Here is a 16903-nt window from a genome sequence, read left to right on the forward strand (position 1 = left end):
TACCTTGTTGTAATAGGAATCAGTATTAAAAAAATCAGATGACTAGGATAATTTGAACATATAAAGTAAAAAATCAGCTTGTTTTAAATAGACGTACGGACTTTCTAGTAATGATTATAGAGTTGCTGCGCTTATCAATTTGTACCTAACTGCTATAGGAATTAACATGTGAAGTTTGAAATCGAAAGGACAATCCTAACCTTTTTAGATTAACGAAAAAAGCTAACTGTAACGGATGGACGTACGGACAGACTTATGGACCGACCCTAATTATAGAAAAGCTTCTTTAAAATAGACGTACGGACTTTCTAGTAATGATTATAGGGTTGCTGCGCTTTCGAATTTGTACCTAACTGCTATAGGAATTAGCATATAAAGTTTGAAATCGAAAGGACAATCCTAACCTTTTTTGATTAATGAAAAAAGCTAACTGTAACGGATGGACGTACGGACGGACTTATGGACCGACCCTAATTATAGAAAAGCTTCTTTAAAATAGACGTACGGACTTTCTAGTAATGATTATAGGGTTGCTGCGCTTTCGAATTTGTACCTAACTGCTATAGGAATTAGCATATAAAGTTTGAAATCGAAAGGACAATCCTAACCTTTTTTGATTAATGAAAAAAGCTAACTGTTACGGACCGACCCTAATTATAGAAAAGCTTTGCTTTTAAGAAATAAATGACCTAGAAACATTAAGAACTAAATTCTATTTGACGATCAACTTAATTTAGAATAAGCATAATAAACATATATTGGTGCCTTACCACAAAGTTGCCTATCAAGCACTGATCCCCCTCCTTATTTGAATTATATCTTTTGGTTTCTTTAATGCTATACCAAGACTCCCTCCCCCTTTGGTCGTTTACAATTTGTTTTAAATTAATGGTCGGGAAAGTGGGGATTCTGTGCTCTACAAGGCACTATGGGGGAAATTACCCATATTTTAAATTCTGTAAAAAGTTTGTAAATGTTAATATTCGGAGAAGATTAGTTGTTTTTAGTATTGCAGTACATAATAAATCATGATTTCAGGGAAGCTTCTAATTTATGTTACCCATTTCGCCACTTCCCTCCAACTTGTTTCACAATTAGAGGCAAGAAGTTGTCAAGAAATACCAAATTAAACCACAACATATATTATAAAATTTAGGATTTGGAAAAGAATAGTTATGTAGTTCAGAATTTTATTGATAGGTGTCGTAAAAACTTTTTTTATGTAAAATTTTTAGATGAGATAAATATCTAAACAATCTTAAATATTTTTGAAAATATTACAGCTATCCACTCTTTGGGATTTTCAATAAATTTTATTCACTATTAAACATATAATTTATGAGTAGTCTATGATTTAGATAAAATATGTAAAAAGCATTATTCAACTCGTTCATCTCAAAACTGAACATGGAACTAATCTCTGACCATCATTTTTGCATGGCTTGTAGTAAAGTGAGCAAAAACTAATAAAATAATGCTTGAGATTCTTATCAAATTCTGCCAAAAGTTGCTTAATCTCATCATCTAGTTTTAACTGGAAATCTATGAAATCAGCTCTAAAGCATTGTTTGCCAGAATAGCCTTCCCTTGTCCCTGGATATTCTATATCAATGATTACCCAGCCAGAAAGTCGAGTTACTATCGAGCTACAATCGCGTGCAATTTCGTAGAGCAATTGCACACAAGTTCTTATGATATCGCTAAATAAAAGCCCAATTCACATTGACGATATGCATGCGTTAAATGCTAAAAGGTCCTTACAGATGCACGAAACAGCTTCGATTTTGAAATAAAATAGTGTGAGTTTCGCTTAAATAACATGCTTAAATCAAACACAAATCATAAATTAAAAAATATTTAACATCATGTAGTTTTTTATGTAAGGAAAAGGTTACGTGAAATAGTCATATTCATAACATACAAAGATTGTACTTTGCATACAGAGAGAGAGAGAGAAACAGGGTTTATCTCTGTGTTTCCTCTAAAATTATTATAGAGAATTCAAATCTGTTTCCATTATAATTATTACTTGTGAAGTAGTTGGTATACCATACCAAATCTATCTTATTTATTTAGTATTTAGACATTTTTGTACACTTGCTGTTGTTTAAAATGAAAATGCTTTCAAATTTTTTTTATAATAATAGATCATTTACACATGATATTATGTTATAACATTTTAAAATTTATTTTGTTTGATAACAGAAAAATTTAAATTGTCTATATAAAGTAATGTGAATACCTAGCAGCAATTTTATAAACTATATTTATCACGCAATGATTTTGATTATATGTTGGTTGTGTGTCTGTTTGTAAGTGTGTGTTGACAAACATAAAATGCGAGACACATACGATATCTTAGCCAAATCGAGGTTGTCGCGATTTTTACTACAAATTCGAATTAATCCCTAGCAATTTTTTCTATAAAATACAATTTTGGCGATAAAATAGTATATATCGGACGTTTCCTTACGACTATTCTGGCTGGGTAAGGGTCATTTTTTTGGTAACCGTTGATAACCGAACTTTACGATGCTTAAGTATTATCTTTAGGTTATTACAATTGATAATAGCACTAAAAGTACCTTTCTTGGTAATTTTAATCATGTTAGGTAGGTACAGTTTTTATCATTACTTTTTAAATGTCAATAAAATAAGCTCAAAATTTGATTGTTACAGGCCTCACCTGGCCAAGCATATAAAGGATGTTTTTGTGGATGATGTCAAGACTGGTATGGGTGGAGCTACAGGTATACCCATAGATAGATAGATAGATAGATAATTGATAGATAAATATATGATATAGTGACAGATAAACAGATTGACAGATGTTTTTGTTGATGATGTTAAGACTGGTAGGGGCGGAGCTACAGGTATACACATACATAGGTTACAGGTAGATAGATTACGATAGACAGACACAGACAGGCAAATATTTGATACGTAAACAGATGGACAAACAGATTAATAGGTGAGGGTGGAGCTACAGTTATATACACATAGATAGACACAAATATACATAGATATACAAAGATAGACATAGATAGAAATAGAGATAGATAGATATGCACAGGCGTAGATAGATAAATAGATTACATACAGACAGATGGACAGACAGACATATAAATTGACAGGTGTATATGAAATAGAAAGACAGACATACAAATACCTAGACACATAGACAGTCGTCTGTTTTTCAAACTTATATTATTTTTCTTGAAGGAAACAAAGGAGCAGTGGCTATCAGTCTGACCTACAGGTCAAGTTCTCTATGTTTCTTGTGTTCACATTTTGCAGCTGGTCAGTCTAATATATCAGAAAGAAACAACGACTATTCAGAGGCTATCAAAAAGGTAAAACTAATCTGTATATAAAAGTAAAAGCATTTTTATGTTTGTGTGTGTTTGTCTGTCTGTCTGTACCGAAGAATCTGATTTCTGTATAAATTAAAATGTAAGTATGTCCATATTTTGTGACATATTAGTTTTGTTCAGACTTCTAAACATTATTCTGTTTGTTTAAAATTTGATAACAGTCTTTTATTTGACTTGGTTAGCTTTACTTCTGTGGATTTAATCATTCTTGTTAATTTAAGGAATGTTTAAAATTATATTTATTTGTAGGTGACCTTCCCTAACGGACGAACAGTACTGAATCATGATTTTGTGTTCTGGTGTGGCGATTTTAATTACAGGTATAATTTAAACTAGCGGCTACGCCCCTAGAGGCCTAAGGGGGCTTTGGGTGATTTGACCCCAAAGTATTCAATTTTGGTCTTAAAATGAAAAGTAATATATATATTTTTTGGATGGTGGTGGTACCCTCTCCCAAAATAGTTATAATTCCTTCAAGGACCTTTGAAGGGCTACATTGTAAAGGAGAACCATGTCGGTAATTAATCTGAAATAGCTGCAGAGTAAATCCCATTTTCCAATATTGTTATGAACGGACGGACAGACAAGGCAAATCATAAAAAAGCATCGCTGCAAAAAAAAAGGCACACAGGGTCTGATTTAATACACTTTAGAATCTCACACATATTAATAAAGAATGATAATAATCTGAAAGTTAAAAATTTAAATACCTTATTTTTATCAGGTATTGTTTTTTTATAAAAACGAAATCTTTCCCTTTTTTAGGGTTAATATGAGCCGCGAAGAAGCAGCCACCGCCGTTGCCAACAATGATCTGACAGAGCTGCTGGCGGCTGATCAGCTTAAGATTGAACAGTCAGCTGGAAACGTCTTCCAGGTAGAATAGGATTGGTTGGTAGATAACAAAGAAACAGGGATAAGAAATTAGGGGAATAGTCCCTTTCGTGGCCACGCCCCTTAAAGGGAGATTCCTCGTATTTTTAAAATGGCTTTTTATGGGTTATTTTAGGTTAGGTTATATTGGATTAAGTGATTGCCCCACAAGGTTAGACAATTAACCCCGCAGTGTTAGAGCCCATCGCAGGGGCTAGAAATAGAAGAAATGCTACTGTGAAAAATACGAAGAATCGCCCCTTAAGGAGTTGTTGCCACGAAAGGGACTATACCCGAAATTTGGATGGGTATAAAAGACAAAGCAAAGCCACGCTAATAAATCTATCAATATAGATGTATAATCCAGACAACTAAGTGGATCTAAGTGGGACCTTTTTGGCCTGCTAGCAAATTTTTTTCGGCTCTTTTGTAGTGACTTGGCTAGGTTAATATTCCCAACGACGCTATTGGCGTATTCATTGTATTCAAAGATACAATGGAAATTTTGCTCATGGTCCACTGGGTGGGGACATGCTGTTATATAACCCCTTCCCCCTCTAGGTATTTTTTTACTCTAATGTCACGCCTAAAAAACTAATTTCAACCAGAAAGTTAAGTTAAGTTAACTTAGCTTTTTAAAATAAAAGTATGTTTGACCGTTCGTCTGTTTGTCACTTTAGTTATCTTTATCCACCAACTAATAAAAAGAAACTTTTATTTATATAAAACACGCAGTCACGTAAATTTCCATAATTTTTGTTGGCACTTTCTTCCCAGAAATTATGGCTCGGCAGCCGAAACATAGCCTTAAATTAAAACCGTTTGGAGGCTTAAATAATTTGTGTAAGTAGAGGAATTGTCATATTTTGTTTAGGTTTAGACTACCATATGTTTTTTTAAATTGTAAAAATTGATTTATCTGAGTTGACGCGCGACTGCCGAGCCCTGCCAGAAATCCTTATTCATTGTTTGATATAAGGTAACTGTTAAGACAACAATGGATACCACCTAGCATACGGAGATAAATATAAGAGAGATTAAATTAGAGTGCAAACATACTTGATGACGTCTTTTATTCAATTATTATATAAATTTAACAAGATGTCAGTCTGTCTGTACAGAAGGATCTCGCTAACTGCTGAACCGAAATGGCTCTTATAGATCCCCCCCCCCCCCCCAATTCTATTATTTGGAAATAAGTATCAAAAAGCCTAAAATTGTTCAACATTGCTACAGAATCTTCAAGCAAGGTTTGAAATCGATAGAACATTATTAACAAGCATAGATTTATGATTAAATATATTCGCTACTGACAAAAAGACTCGCCAAATGCATAAAGAATCAGGGATAAGACAATGGACGAAAAAATATGTTCACCCCAAATTATGAAAAAAAAATTTTGATTAAAATTATTCTAAGAATAGCTACTGTTAGTTTGAACAAACTAACCAAAGTAATTTTTAGTTTTTAAGCCAACAAATAAAAAGATGTTTTTTTAAAACTGTATGTACCATGACAGGCGTATGTAGTAAGTATCTTGATTAATACTCTAAATTATCCCTGTAAAGTAAACATTTACTTTTGCCATATTTACGTCAAACCATTGAAAAATATACCCAGAGACATTTAGATATTACAACAAATTGCTTTCATTTAGAAAATATGTATTTTAATTATTTGAATTATATTAAACTGGTTTATTTTTCATTCATTAAAAAACTTTGAGTACTTAGCAGTACCAAACTTTTTGGCCCATAATGTTATTTTACAAAATGAGGCAATTTTCTTTATCATCATTGGGGATATACATCAATTTATCGGTCATTGTCTTACCCCTGAAGATCACAGATAAAAATGTGAGAAAATAAAACATTTCTTTTGTTACACATATCCATTTTTATTAATATTAAGAAAAAAATTCAGAACCTAATCCTTAAAAAGCCGGATGTAAATTTATACAGTTTTTTAAAGCTACCAAATATCTCGAAAAGGCTGTACTAATAAATATATTTTTAGGGAAGTTTTGTTTTATATAAGCAATTTTTTGGCTGTCCTGAATTAACATACCTATGACTTTATTTACGCAGTTGTCATTCTAAATAATTGTCAGAGCTTTCACTAAAACAATAAATAGACCACTGAAAACCCTTCCAAATCTTTTTCTATCCAAATAGGGGGGGGGGGGGTCTCTTAAACACTGGGGTTATCTAGCCTATATTTAACCAACCCTTACCTAAAATAGTCTTTTTTTTTACAAAAAAAAAATATTTTTGGTCCATATGATTTTGCAGAGTCAGGGAATTCGTCTAATTTTCTTTAGGTATTAAAAAAGTCGTTTATAAAAATTCAAATGGAGAATTATTTCAGCCATACTACTACCTTTTTTTAGTAAGATTGATGGCTAAATGTTATAATTTGAAATGCAAAATTGCAGATATTTTACTTAGTTTCAAGTTTACTTAGTGACGTCATTTAATCAGCATTCCTTTATATATATACTAGCGGCTTCGCCCCTAGCCTCTAGGGGCTTTGCCCCTAGAGATGGTAAATAAAGTGTGGAAATCTTCCAAAAAGGTTACAAAAGAAAAAAAAAAAAAAAAAAAAATTGGGGGGATTTTTTGTTTTTGGGGGGGTTGGGGGTGTCCCATCCCCCAAGAAAAAAGCTTAAAACCACCACAGGACCAATAGGTATATACCCTGAAGAGTAGAATCCAATTGGTTCAGTGGTTACCGAGATCTTAAGCTTCAGACGGACGGACGGACGGACAGACATCAAGCTACTTTGTATTATAGATTTGTTTTTGCTTAGCTATTAATATTTAGCGGATTTACACACTAATTAAATATGACGTTACCATATTAACGTTGGACTATTTCATTAGTAAAGTTTTTCTTTTAAAATCAAAATAAATTTAGTTAAATAGCTTTTATAATCCAGTTACAGGATGTCTGTCTTTCTGTCTGTCTGTCTGTACCGAAGGATATCGCTAACCGCTTAACCAATATGGTCCTCCTTTACAGTGAAGCTTCTCATGGGTCTTGGGAAGGTGTATGATTGTTTCGAGGGAGGGTACCTCCACCCTCCTAATAGTTCATATAATATATATCAAAGGATCTCACTAACCGCTGAACCGATTTGGTTCTCCTTAACAGTGAAGCTACTCATAGGTCTGGGAAGGATTATTATTTTGAGGGAGGGTACCTTCACCCTCCCAAGAGTCCTTATATACAAGTAACAGGATGTCTGTTTCTCTGTCTCTACCGAAAGATCTCAATTAATATCTAGTGGATTAATATACTAATTAAATATGACGTTATCATTAATGTAAGGCTATTTCATTAGTAAAGTTTTTATTTCAAAACTAAATAGTTTTTAAAATCAAAATATGCATTTTGTCAAGAAGTAAAGCTTTTATAACAATAATCTTAATGGTTCAAATGATTTGGGGTATGTACTGTTTTATTTATGTAATTATATTTGTAAAGTACTTAACCTACGTCTTAGGATATATAGCTATAAGAGCAGAGAGAAATCACATACCATCACATTTTTCTTTAATATAATTTCAAGTTAGTTGGAAACTATAAATTTAGAATATGTGGAATAAAAAGAAGCATCTACCCACACATTTTTATTATGTCTTATTATTGTATTTGTACAGTGTTTATTGTATTCTCTTCTAAAAGCTAGTGCGTTGTTAAAGCTGCCTTTTACTGTTCCCCAATTCTGTAATATAAAGTAGTAATCTCGGAAATTGCTGATCCATTTGGGTTGACCTATCTATTGACCTCCCCATAACTGCTCCTAGAGGCTAGGAGAACTAGTATGCTTAATAGCCACAACTAAAATTCATTTAGGGAGGGAGGGAGTAGACAGTAGCAATGACGCTAAAATTAATCTACACTCTATCTTACCTCTATCCACATTTATTTGTTTGTCCGTTAATATTTCTGTAACTAATGAAACGTTTTGCTCTTTCTTTTTATTGAAGCCACACATAGGCCCAAGATAGTTTTAGGCTATATTTTTGTACCCCTCTAGATGCTAGGGGCGCATCCATGATGTAAACTACCCACCACATGTTACATACGTAAGCAAATCTTAATTTTGTTAGGAGGGGAACCAAAATTAATCTTATTAGGGTGTAACATCACTTACGCTTATTTTTTTATTGTGAACATTCTTATAGTTTCTTAAATGTATTTCTTTATTTGTTGGTTTAAAACTTTGGGCACTTGTATTTAATTTTGATTAGTTGGTTTAATTTAGCAGTGAGCAAATTTGTAATAAATGATTTTAAATTAAAGAAGGGGTAGTTTAGATTAACATCGTTGGGAATGTATATCAATTTATCGTCCATTGTCTTATCCCATAAGATACCTGCTTTTTCCTATTGATAATAAATCGAATACACCACTTTGACGGAGGCTGGTGCTAACCTCTTATAATTGGCACAAGAGACATGAAAAGAAAACTAAATCCTTTTTAATTGGTTTTGGCTAGGTTATTTGGATTCTAATCATTCATACAGAGTTGGGTCATTCTTTGTCGATATTTTAAAGCTGGAAGCCGATTGGTTTTGGTCTTAACCACTTATAATATCAGTTAATGCTTCTTAGTGGTCTCTTCAGAATTTACATATCTCAGTTCTGAAGAGCTGTTATTAGTAGCGAAGCTACTCTATAATTCGAAATGTCCGTCCGTCCGTCCGTCTGTCCGTCCGTCCGTGTAAGACAGAATAGGGGAAACGTGATTTTCTCGGCTCCTATTAAAGATAGATAGCTGAAATTTTTTGACAACATTCCCATTATTAAGGAGCACAATTAACTATAAAACATCAAGGGCGGTCGGACCCCTTTTTAGCAGGTTTTAGGCTAGTTTTGTATGTTTCACATTTTTCTCCATATTGATATCAAAATTAAATTTCCTGTCGTTTACAGAAAACAACCATGACGGCTACACTGCCATTTTGCAGGTTTTAGGCTATTTTTGTATTTTTCACATTTCCACCATATCTTCAGTGTTTATGGTCCAATTTTCAAAATTTTTTCAGTTATAGATATGAGAATTTAATTTCCCGTCGTTTAAAGAAAACATCCATGACGGTCAGACTGCCTTTTTGCAGGTTTTAGGCTATTTTTGTATTTATCACATTATTCTCCATATCTTCAGTGTTTATGGTCCGATTTTCAATATTTTTTCAGTTATCAAAATCAAAATCAAAATTAAATTTCCCGTCGTTTAAAGAAAACAACCATGGCGGTCAGACTGCCTTTTATCAGGTTTTTGGCTATTTTTATATGTTTTAAATATTTCCCCTATATTTGGTGTTTTTGGTCCAATTTTCAAACTTTTTTGGGATAAATACACTTTAAATCTACTTTTACGTATTTCCATCCACGATTTTTTGTGCTTCGCTACTTATGGATGTTGTCATCCTTGTTTTAAACTTAACCACCTACCTACGTATTGTTTAAAAAGGGAGGAGTAGGTTGTGCTAAAAATCCGTAAATGTGTCAGTTTTACGGCTTAAAAATAGTAGTAGAACGGTAATATTCACTAAATATGTGTATTTCTTACTGAAAAGAACTATAGAAATTTTTTTTTTTTACAAAATTAACTTAAATTTTTATTGTTCTGCTACTGTTTGTAACTTAAAACTCACAACCTTTACGGATTCTTACCGCTACCTACTCCTTCCTTTTATTCTGCCTATTTGGGAAATTATTGTTCAAAAGAAATTATCCAAGAGAAACGTTCAAGAGAAATTGTTTATGAAAATTTAGCTACTTATTTAGAAATAAATATCTAATATCAAAGTTTATAAGAACCTCTGCTTTCAGCTGAAATTTGTTTATCATAATACGTATTCATATAATATGTAGGTGTTACTTTTTAATATGAAACATTTAAATAAATGCTGAGCAAAAAATTTCTATTGTAAATGGTAGCTAGTACGTTTATTTCTTATGAAGCTTATGATTTTAATAACTACGGAAATGTTTGAGCTATTCTTTTTAGGGAAGTTTTCATTGGTTTCGGAATAGTTTTTGGCAATTTTTCTGCCCTATTCTTGTTCCTTTAACTACAGAGCCTCTAGTCCTATTATATAAAGTAGTAAGGTTTTTTGTCTGAAACTTAAGATTTTAATACCTATTGGAGTATCTATTTTAGGAAAGCTTTACATAGGTCCTTAGTTGGTTTTAGGCTGTTTTACTACCACCTTTCTGCCCCTTTGAATACAAATCCACTAGTTGCTAAAGACACAGCCTCTAGTAATTATTTAATGTAATTAGTCTTTTTGCTTAAAATACAAAGGCGTACCTCATGTAGTTAACTAATGCACAGGGAATGATAAATATTTTCAAAAACAAAAAATAATATATACATATTCTTTAATTGTTTTTATGACTTTTTATTAAGAAGGCATATATATTTTACTTTTTCCGGAGAAAGTAAAACCTATAATTTTTTTTGGAAATGTTTTCATTTGTTTGGCCCATGCAATGGAGTGTCACAGGGATTTCTTCATAGACCCGTGATAATTGACGTACCTTAAAAAATATTAGAGAGCAAGTTACTTTAAATAGGATTGGCCAGTCAGTCAGAGAATTTTAACTCACGCTATATTTTTGAGCTATAAGATGGTTCTTACAGTTTTGTAATCGTCTAATTGTGCCTAATCGATCTAGGACATAACGTCCAATCCAAAGAGTCATTTAGAGCTTTTATTAATTTTATGCCCATTTTAGAGTGTATGGCTGCCATATATTGATATCAAACTTGATTTGCTTGTAATGTTATGAAAGTAATGTCTAGAAGTTTAAGTATTTGTATGTTTTCATTCCAAAGGCATCAGCTTTCATGTAAACTAATCTTGTTTCCTTTTACTGTACGTTTTTTATTATTCATAAAAAAGTCTCTTATAAATAAAGAGAAATCTTATATTAAATTGTTCAAGGAATAAATTTTTTATATGAAAATGACTATTTTATAACTGTGTTTCTTTCAGCTGAAATTTTTTATTGTATATATTTTTGGACATTTTAAACCATTTATTAAACTAAATCATTTGTATTCAGGGATTCCACGAGGGAGACATCACTTTCCCGCCAACATACAAATACGACCTTTTCTCTGATGATTACGACACGAGTGAGAAATGCCGCGTTCCTGCTTGGACCGACAGAGTGCTCTACAGGGCAAGGAAATTACCAGGTATTAAATTGATTGATTGATTAGCCATGGCTTATTATATGGGCTGAAATTTTCCTTTTATAGACAGCTTTTTATTTGCCATTATCAGGTTTACCCATATTATCAGTGGGTAGATTAAACCCCACTTTAAAGTAAAATTACCATTTGAAAAATAAAGATCAAAATTGATGGTTTTCTTTGCCCATGGAGGCTAGTGGTACATCAATTAGTTCTAAGTAAGATAAGTTAATTCCCCTTTCATTGGAAAGCCTATTCAGGACGGCTTACACCACATGATCTCATTTTGGTGTATATCGAAACAAAATCTTGCTTGTATTGGACCCAGGCATTTACCCTACTCTTAACTACCACAAGACATACCAGAAGTAGAAACCATTTTTAAAGTCAGCGGAAAGCTGTCTATAATACAATGCCGTACAAACATTATTTTAGTATCGCTGAGGACCGGTTCTAATCCAGCGGATAATGATCGGTTTCGAAGCCATACTGGAAACAATATTTATTAAATTTTAGGAGTTGGAGATGATTGGGTTCCTGGTAACTTCCATTACTATGGTCGGGCTGAACTAAAACAGTCTGACCACAGACCAGTTCTGGCTGTCATCGATATCAAGGTACAAACTAGAAAACAGACTGACAAATAATTAAATTAGTTTAACTGGCGGTTTCCCTAAAAGTTACCAGCGTTCATTACACAGGGGTTTATTTGTAATAGATTTAAAATAAAGGACAAGGGGTAGTTTTAAATGTGTTATTGTCTTACTCCATGTTAGGTTTGGATATAAAGGTACAGCGTTGCCCCGCAGGGTTAGGCACCGAAGGTATAGGCCCTGCATGGTTAGGATCCCACTTCAGTTTTTAAACTAAAAGCACTGTCACTCTATATTTCTTAATTTTTGTTTGTCCGACTTTCACATTTAAAAAAAAATATCTCTTCATCCTTGTAGATAATTGAAAAGAAGTGTATAGTTATTTATCGCATTGTTATTATAAACAGCAAAAAGTAAAATGAAAAATTATAAGATTAATTCTAGTTTTTTTTGTCCCGAGGAAACGATCGCCCGGGCTAACAAAACTGATATTAATTTTATTATTTCATTTTAATATTCGTAGAAAATTGTCCGTAATACGATGCTATACATGATTTTTTAGTATGGCTGAGAACTGGTTCTAATCCAGCGGATATTTATCGGTTTCAAAGTCACCCTAAAACTATAACATTCACCCAAAACTATTTTGTTCATCAAATGCCTTGCTTAAGTCAAAGTAACATTAATTAATATTATTCTTTAAAGGTCAGAGAAGTTGATATCGAGAAACAACAACAAATAACAAAGGTTTGTCTAAAGATTGTTTAATATCAAGCACAATGAAAATAAATGAAAGACACTAACTGTATCATAGTTAAAGACGTTAAAAAGTATAACAACTCGCGGATTATCTAACATTTAGACTTTTGTTATAAGATAATGAAGGTATGATAAATTGATGTACATCCTCTATAATCATAAACAAAACTACTCTTTCTGAGGATTTAGATGATTGGTGGTAAAGTTTAGATATTCCTAGTTTGTAAAACTCAATCAAGATTTAATAATAGTCCCCAAAGTGAGTAAGAGTTCGTAAGAACTATGGGGACCAGTAAAGTAAAATAGTAAGGATTTTGTTTGTCTGTCAAGATCTCGCTAACCTCTGAATCGATTGGATTCTCCATTTTAGGAAAACTTCACATAGATCTAGAGTCTTTAAATGTTTTAACATAGACCCTAGATGATTAGGGCGCAGCCGAGAGTTTTGAATGAAAGATTTATTGAAACCAAATTTAGTGCAAAAAATGTGTATTTGGAGGATTTACTCAATTATTTTTTAACAGTTTGACACTTTTCCTTTATTAAAGTCACAGCAATTTATTTACATATTAAATACAGCTGGAATAATTTTTATGTAAATTTACTTTATTTTTAACTTTTCTATTTAGCTTCCAAAGTAATTGATTTTTTTTTCTTTTTCTTTTAATGCTTTTTATAACAATCTATTTAATAATTTATGTTATTAGGTAACTATTTATTTATCTATATCTCTTTCTACCTATTTATCTATATAGGATGTTTTAGAAACAATTAGACCCTATCGTGGTTAAGTAATCAGTAAATCTCCAATATCTCTATTTATTAATTTTTTATACATCTATCTATTTTTATAAATACATATAACATTCTATTTATTCACTTGACTGATGTTATATCTATCTATCTTATATGTAACTATCTCGCTATCTACTTATCTATTTATCTATATGTATCTAAGTATCTATCTAGGATGTACTAGAAACACCAGGACCATCTAACAGTACCGTAGTAAGCACACCCAAAACAATTTATACATCTTGTGTGATATCTATCTATCTACCTATGTAACTATCTATCTATCTACCTATATATCTATCTATCTAGGATGTACTAGAAACCTTAGGACCCTCTGACGGAACAGTAGTAAGCACACCCCTGACGGGACCAAGTACTGTTAAAATTACAGAAGATATCGTTGGATCAATAACAAGTAAGAATTTATCTATACTAAGGATCTTAAATGATAAGACAATGAACGATAAATTGATATACATCCCAAATGATTATAAACAATAGGTACCTCTTTTGTAGATTTAATTATTGGTTAAAATGTTTGTAGAGTTCACTGTAATAAATAGTAAAATTAATAGTAAATGAATAAGAGAACATGCTTGAAACTTATGGTGCCAGGATAATTAACAGCCCAATGACCCTGCGCTCCCTAATAAAACCAGACTATTTGAAGTCCTATTAATAGAGAATTAATGCCAATGAAGTATTAGCTAACAAACTCTGTATTATCCTTTTTCTCTATTCATTTCTGTTTTGTTCTTTAAAGAATGAATGCAGTCTAAACCCTTCATATTTTGAAGGTCCTACAAAGTATTGAAATAGTCTAAATCCTCAATATATTGAAGGTTCTACAAAGTATTGAAATAGTCTAAACCCTTCATATTTTGAAGGTACTGCAAAGTATGGAAATATTCAAACCCCCTTCATATTTTGAAGGTTCTACAAAGTATGAAAATAGTCTAAACCCTTCATATTTTGAAGGTCCTACAAAGCATTGAAATAGTCTAAATCCTCAATATATTGAAGGTCCTACAAAGTATTGAAATAGTCTAAATCCGTCATATTTTGAAGGTCCTACAAAGTATGTAAATAGTCTAAACCCTTCATGTTTTAAAGGTCCTACAAAGTATTGAAATAGTCTAAATCCTTCATATATTTAAGGTCCTACAAAGTATGGAAATAGTCCAAACCCTTCATAAATTGAAAGTCCTACAAGTATGAAAATAGTATAAAACCCTTCATATTTTAAAGGTCCTGCAAAGTATGGAAATAGTCTAAACCCTTCATATATTCAAGGTCCTACAAAGTATGGAAATAGTCTAAACCCTTCATATATTCAAGGTCCTACAAAGTATTGAAATAGTCTAAATCCGTCATATATTGAAGGTCCCACAAAGTATGGAAATAGTCTAAACCCTTCATATTTTGAAGGTCCTAAAAAGTATGAAAATAGTCCAAAAAATTTGAATCACCCCTTTGGGCACTGACAAATCATTTATGAAATATGTGTTCATCCAAGCAAGAAATAGAGAAAGGGATACATTTACTTCAAACACATCTAACATGTTCATACACAACAACTACATACAAAACATGAAACGATCATCCCTATAATAATATATGTAGTAGAAGGATCTCTGTCTGTGTGTGTCTCCGTTTGTGTGAACCGAAGGATCTCCCAAACTGCTATATCCATTAGGTTCTCCATTATTTTGTATCTTAGGTAATTGATGAATCATATATCTTATATCATAAAATAGGTAATATACCCAGACTGGCCAGAGTGTACGTTTTGTACGTTTTGTACGTTTTGTACGTTACGCATCGAATCTGTGTACGTTCTGGACGTTATTTTGATATGTGTACGTAACGTATTTTGAAATTTGTATTTTTGTACGTTTTACGTTTTTTTTTTAAATAATAAGAATCAAATATTAGCAGAAAAGTAATTTGTATGTTTTGTACGAAAATTTTAACAAAAACTATAGGTGTATTATATTAAATAAATTCAATATTATCTTAAATTTTCATAGAACAAAAATATGTAGGTAAATTATGCATATATGTTATTAAAACTTACAGTTTAAATTTATGGATTTGAAATATATGTCCTATAGATTTAGTTTAAACTATTGAACAGAAAGAGATATGCAGTTGACTAAATTCAAGTTTAAATGCATTTCATGCAACTACCCCTTTAATAGATTTTACGAAAATTTTTTTCAAATTCTTTATATACTCGGGTAAATTTTCCGAGATATCATATGGTGCTCAGTTTAGGATTAAGAAGTCTTATTTTTTGGTATCTTCAGTTTTTAAAGAATAAGAATCAAATATAAGTATAAAAGTTTTTGTATATTTATTTGTATTTGTACAAAAAGTATTACAAAAATAGTATATTATCTATAATACAAAGTAGAATGATGTCTGTCCGTCTGCTTGTCCGTCTGTATATCAGAAGCTTAAGATCTCAGTAACCACTGAACCTATTGGGCTCTACTCTTCATGGAATATACCTAATAGTCCTGTGATGTTTTTTTTCTTTTTTTTCTTTGGGGGCGGGGCACTTGAAGCTTTTTACTTTCTGCTAGGATTAGAGGCTTCGTCCCCTCTTTTATAGAATCGTTTGTTGGAAATTTGTCCAAAAAAAAATATAAAAAAAGATTGTGATTATTTTTTTCATTTAGGCTTCGCCCCAGGGTGCGGTGGGGGTTCCCCCACCCCGCTGATTTGCATTAGTTTATAAAAATAAATTGAGGGGAGGTTGATTTTTTTTGGAGGGTGGGTTTCCCACACTAAGAAAATAGCCTAAAACTACCACAGGACCAGTAGATATATTCCCTGATGATTAGAACCCAATCTGTTCAGTGGTTACCAAGATCTTAAGCTTTAGACAGACAGGCACTGATTTACTTTGTATCAAAGACTAGTATTTTCTGAGATCTTTAGCAATAGACAAAATAACCCTATATATATCCTATTATATATTTATCCTATAAATCCTTTTTTTCTGTAACGAAGAATCTCGCTAACCGCTGAACCGACATGATCATTGTGAGGTTGTAGGCTATTTTCTCTGTCCTTCCATATCCCTTCAAGAATCTGTATTCAAAATGGTAGAAAAATAGCCTAAAACCATCTCGGTAACTGTATGAAGTAGTTATGAAAATCTTAAGCATCAGACAAAAAACTTACTACTTTATTTAATAGAATATACTTAGTACGTAATAACAGGATGTATGTCTCTCTGTCAGTTTATTTGTACCGAAGGTTCTCGCTAACCGCTAAACCGATAT

At 32.1% G+C, this 16903-nt stretch overlaps 1 protein-coding gene across 3 annotated transcripts in view; it reads left to right on the top strand.

Moving 5' to 3' along the window:
* The window catches only part of Synj (synaptojanin), a 92238-nt gene that overhangs the window by 33427 nt on the left and 41908 nt on the right, over positions 1-16903 (top strand). For all 3 annotated transcript variants that reach the window (XR_013874920.1, XM_080148199.1, XM_080148200.1), the window contains exons 25-32: positions 2677-2750; positions 3223-3353; positions 3624-3694; positions 4140-4251; positions 11331-11466; positions 11980-12080; positions 12762-12803; positions 13920-14025. Coding sequence is in view for 2 of the 3 variants with exons in the window: in XM_080148199.1 (XP_080004325.1) it covers positions 2677-2750; positions 3223-3353; positions 3624-3694; positions 4140-4251; positions 11331-11466; positions 11980-12080; positions 12762-12803; positions 13920-14025 (773 nt within the window). In the remaining variant the exon portion in view is untranslated. The remainder of the gene's footprint in view (positions 1-2676; positions 2751-3222; positions 3354-3623; positions 3695-4139; positions 4252-11330; positions 11467-11979; positions 12081-12761; positions 12804-13919; positions 14026-16903) is intronic.

Source organism: Acartia tonsa, chromosome 14 (assembly GCF_053477335.1).
Source record: "Acartia tonsa isolate MP-2025a chromosome 14, ASM5347733v1, whole genome shotgun sequence".
NCBI lineage: Eukaryota > Metazoa > Arthropoda > Copepoda > Calanoida > Acartiidae > Acartia > Acartia tonsa.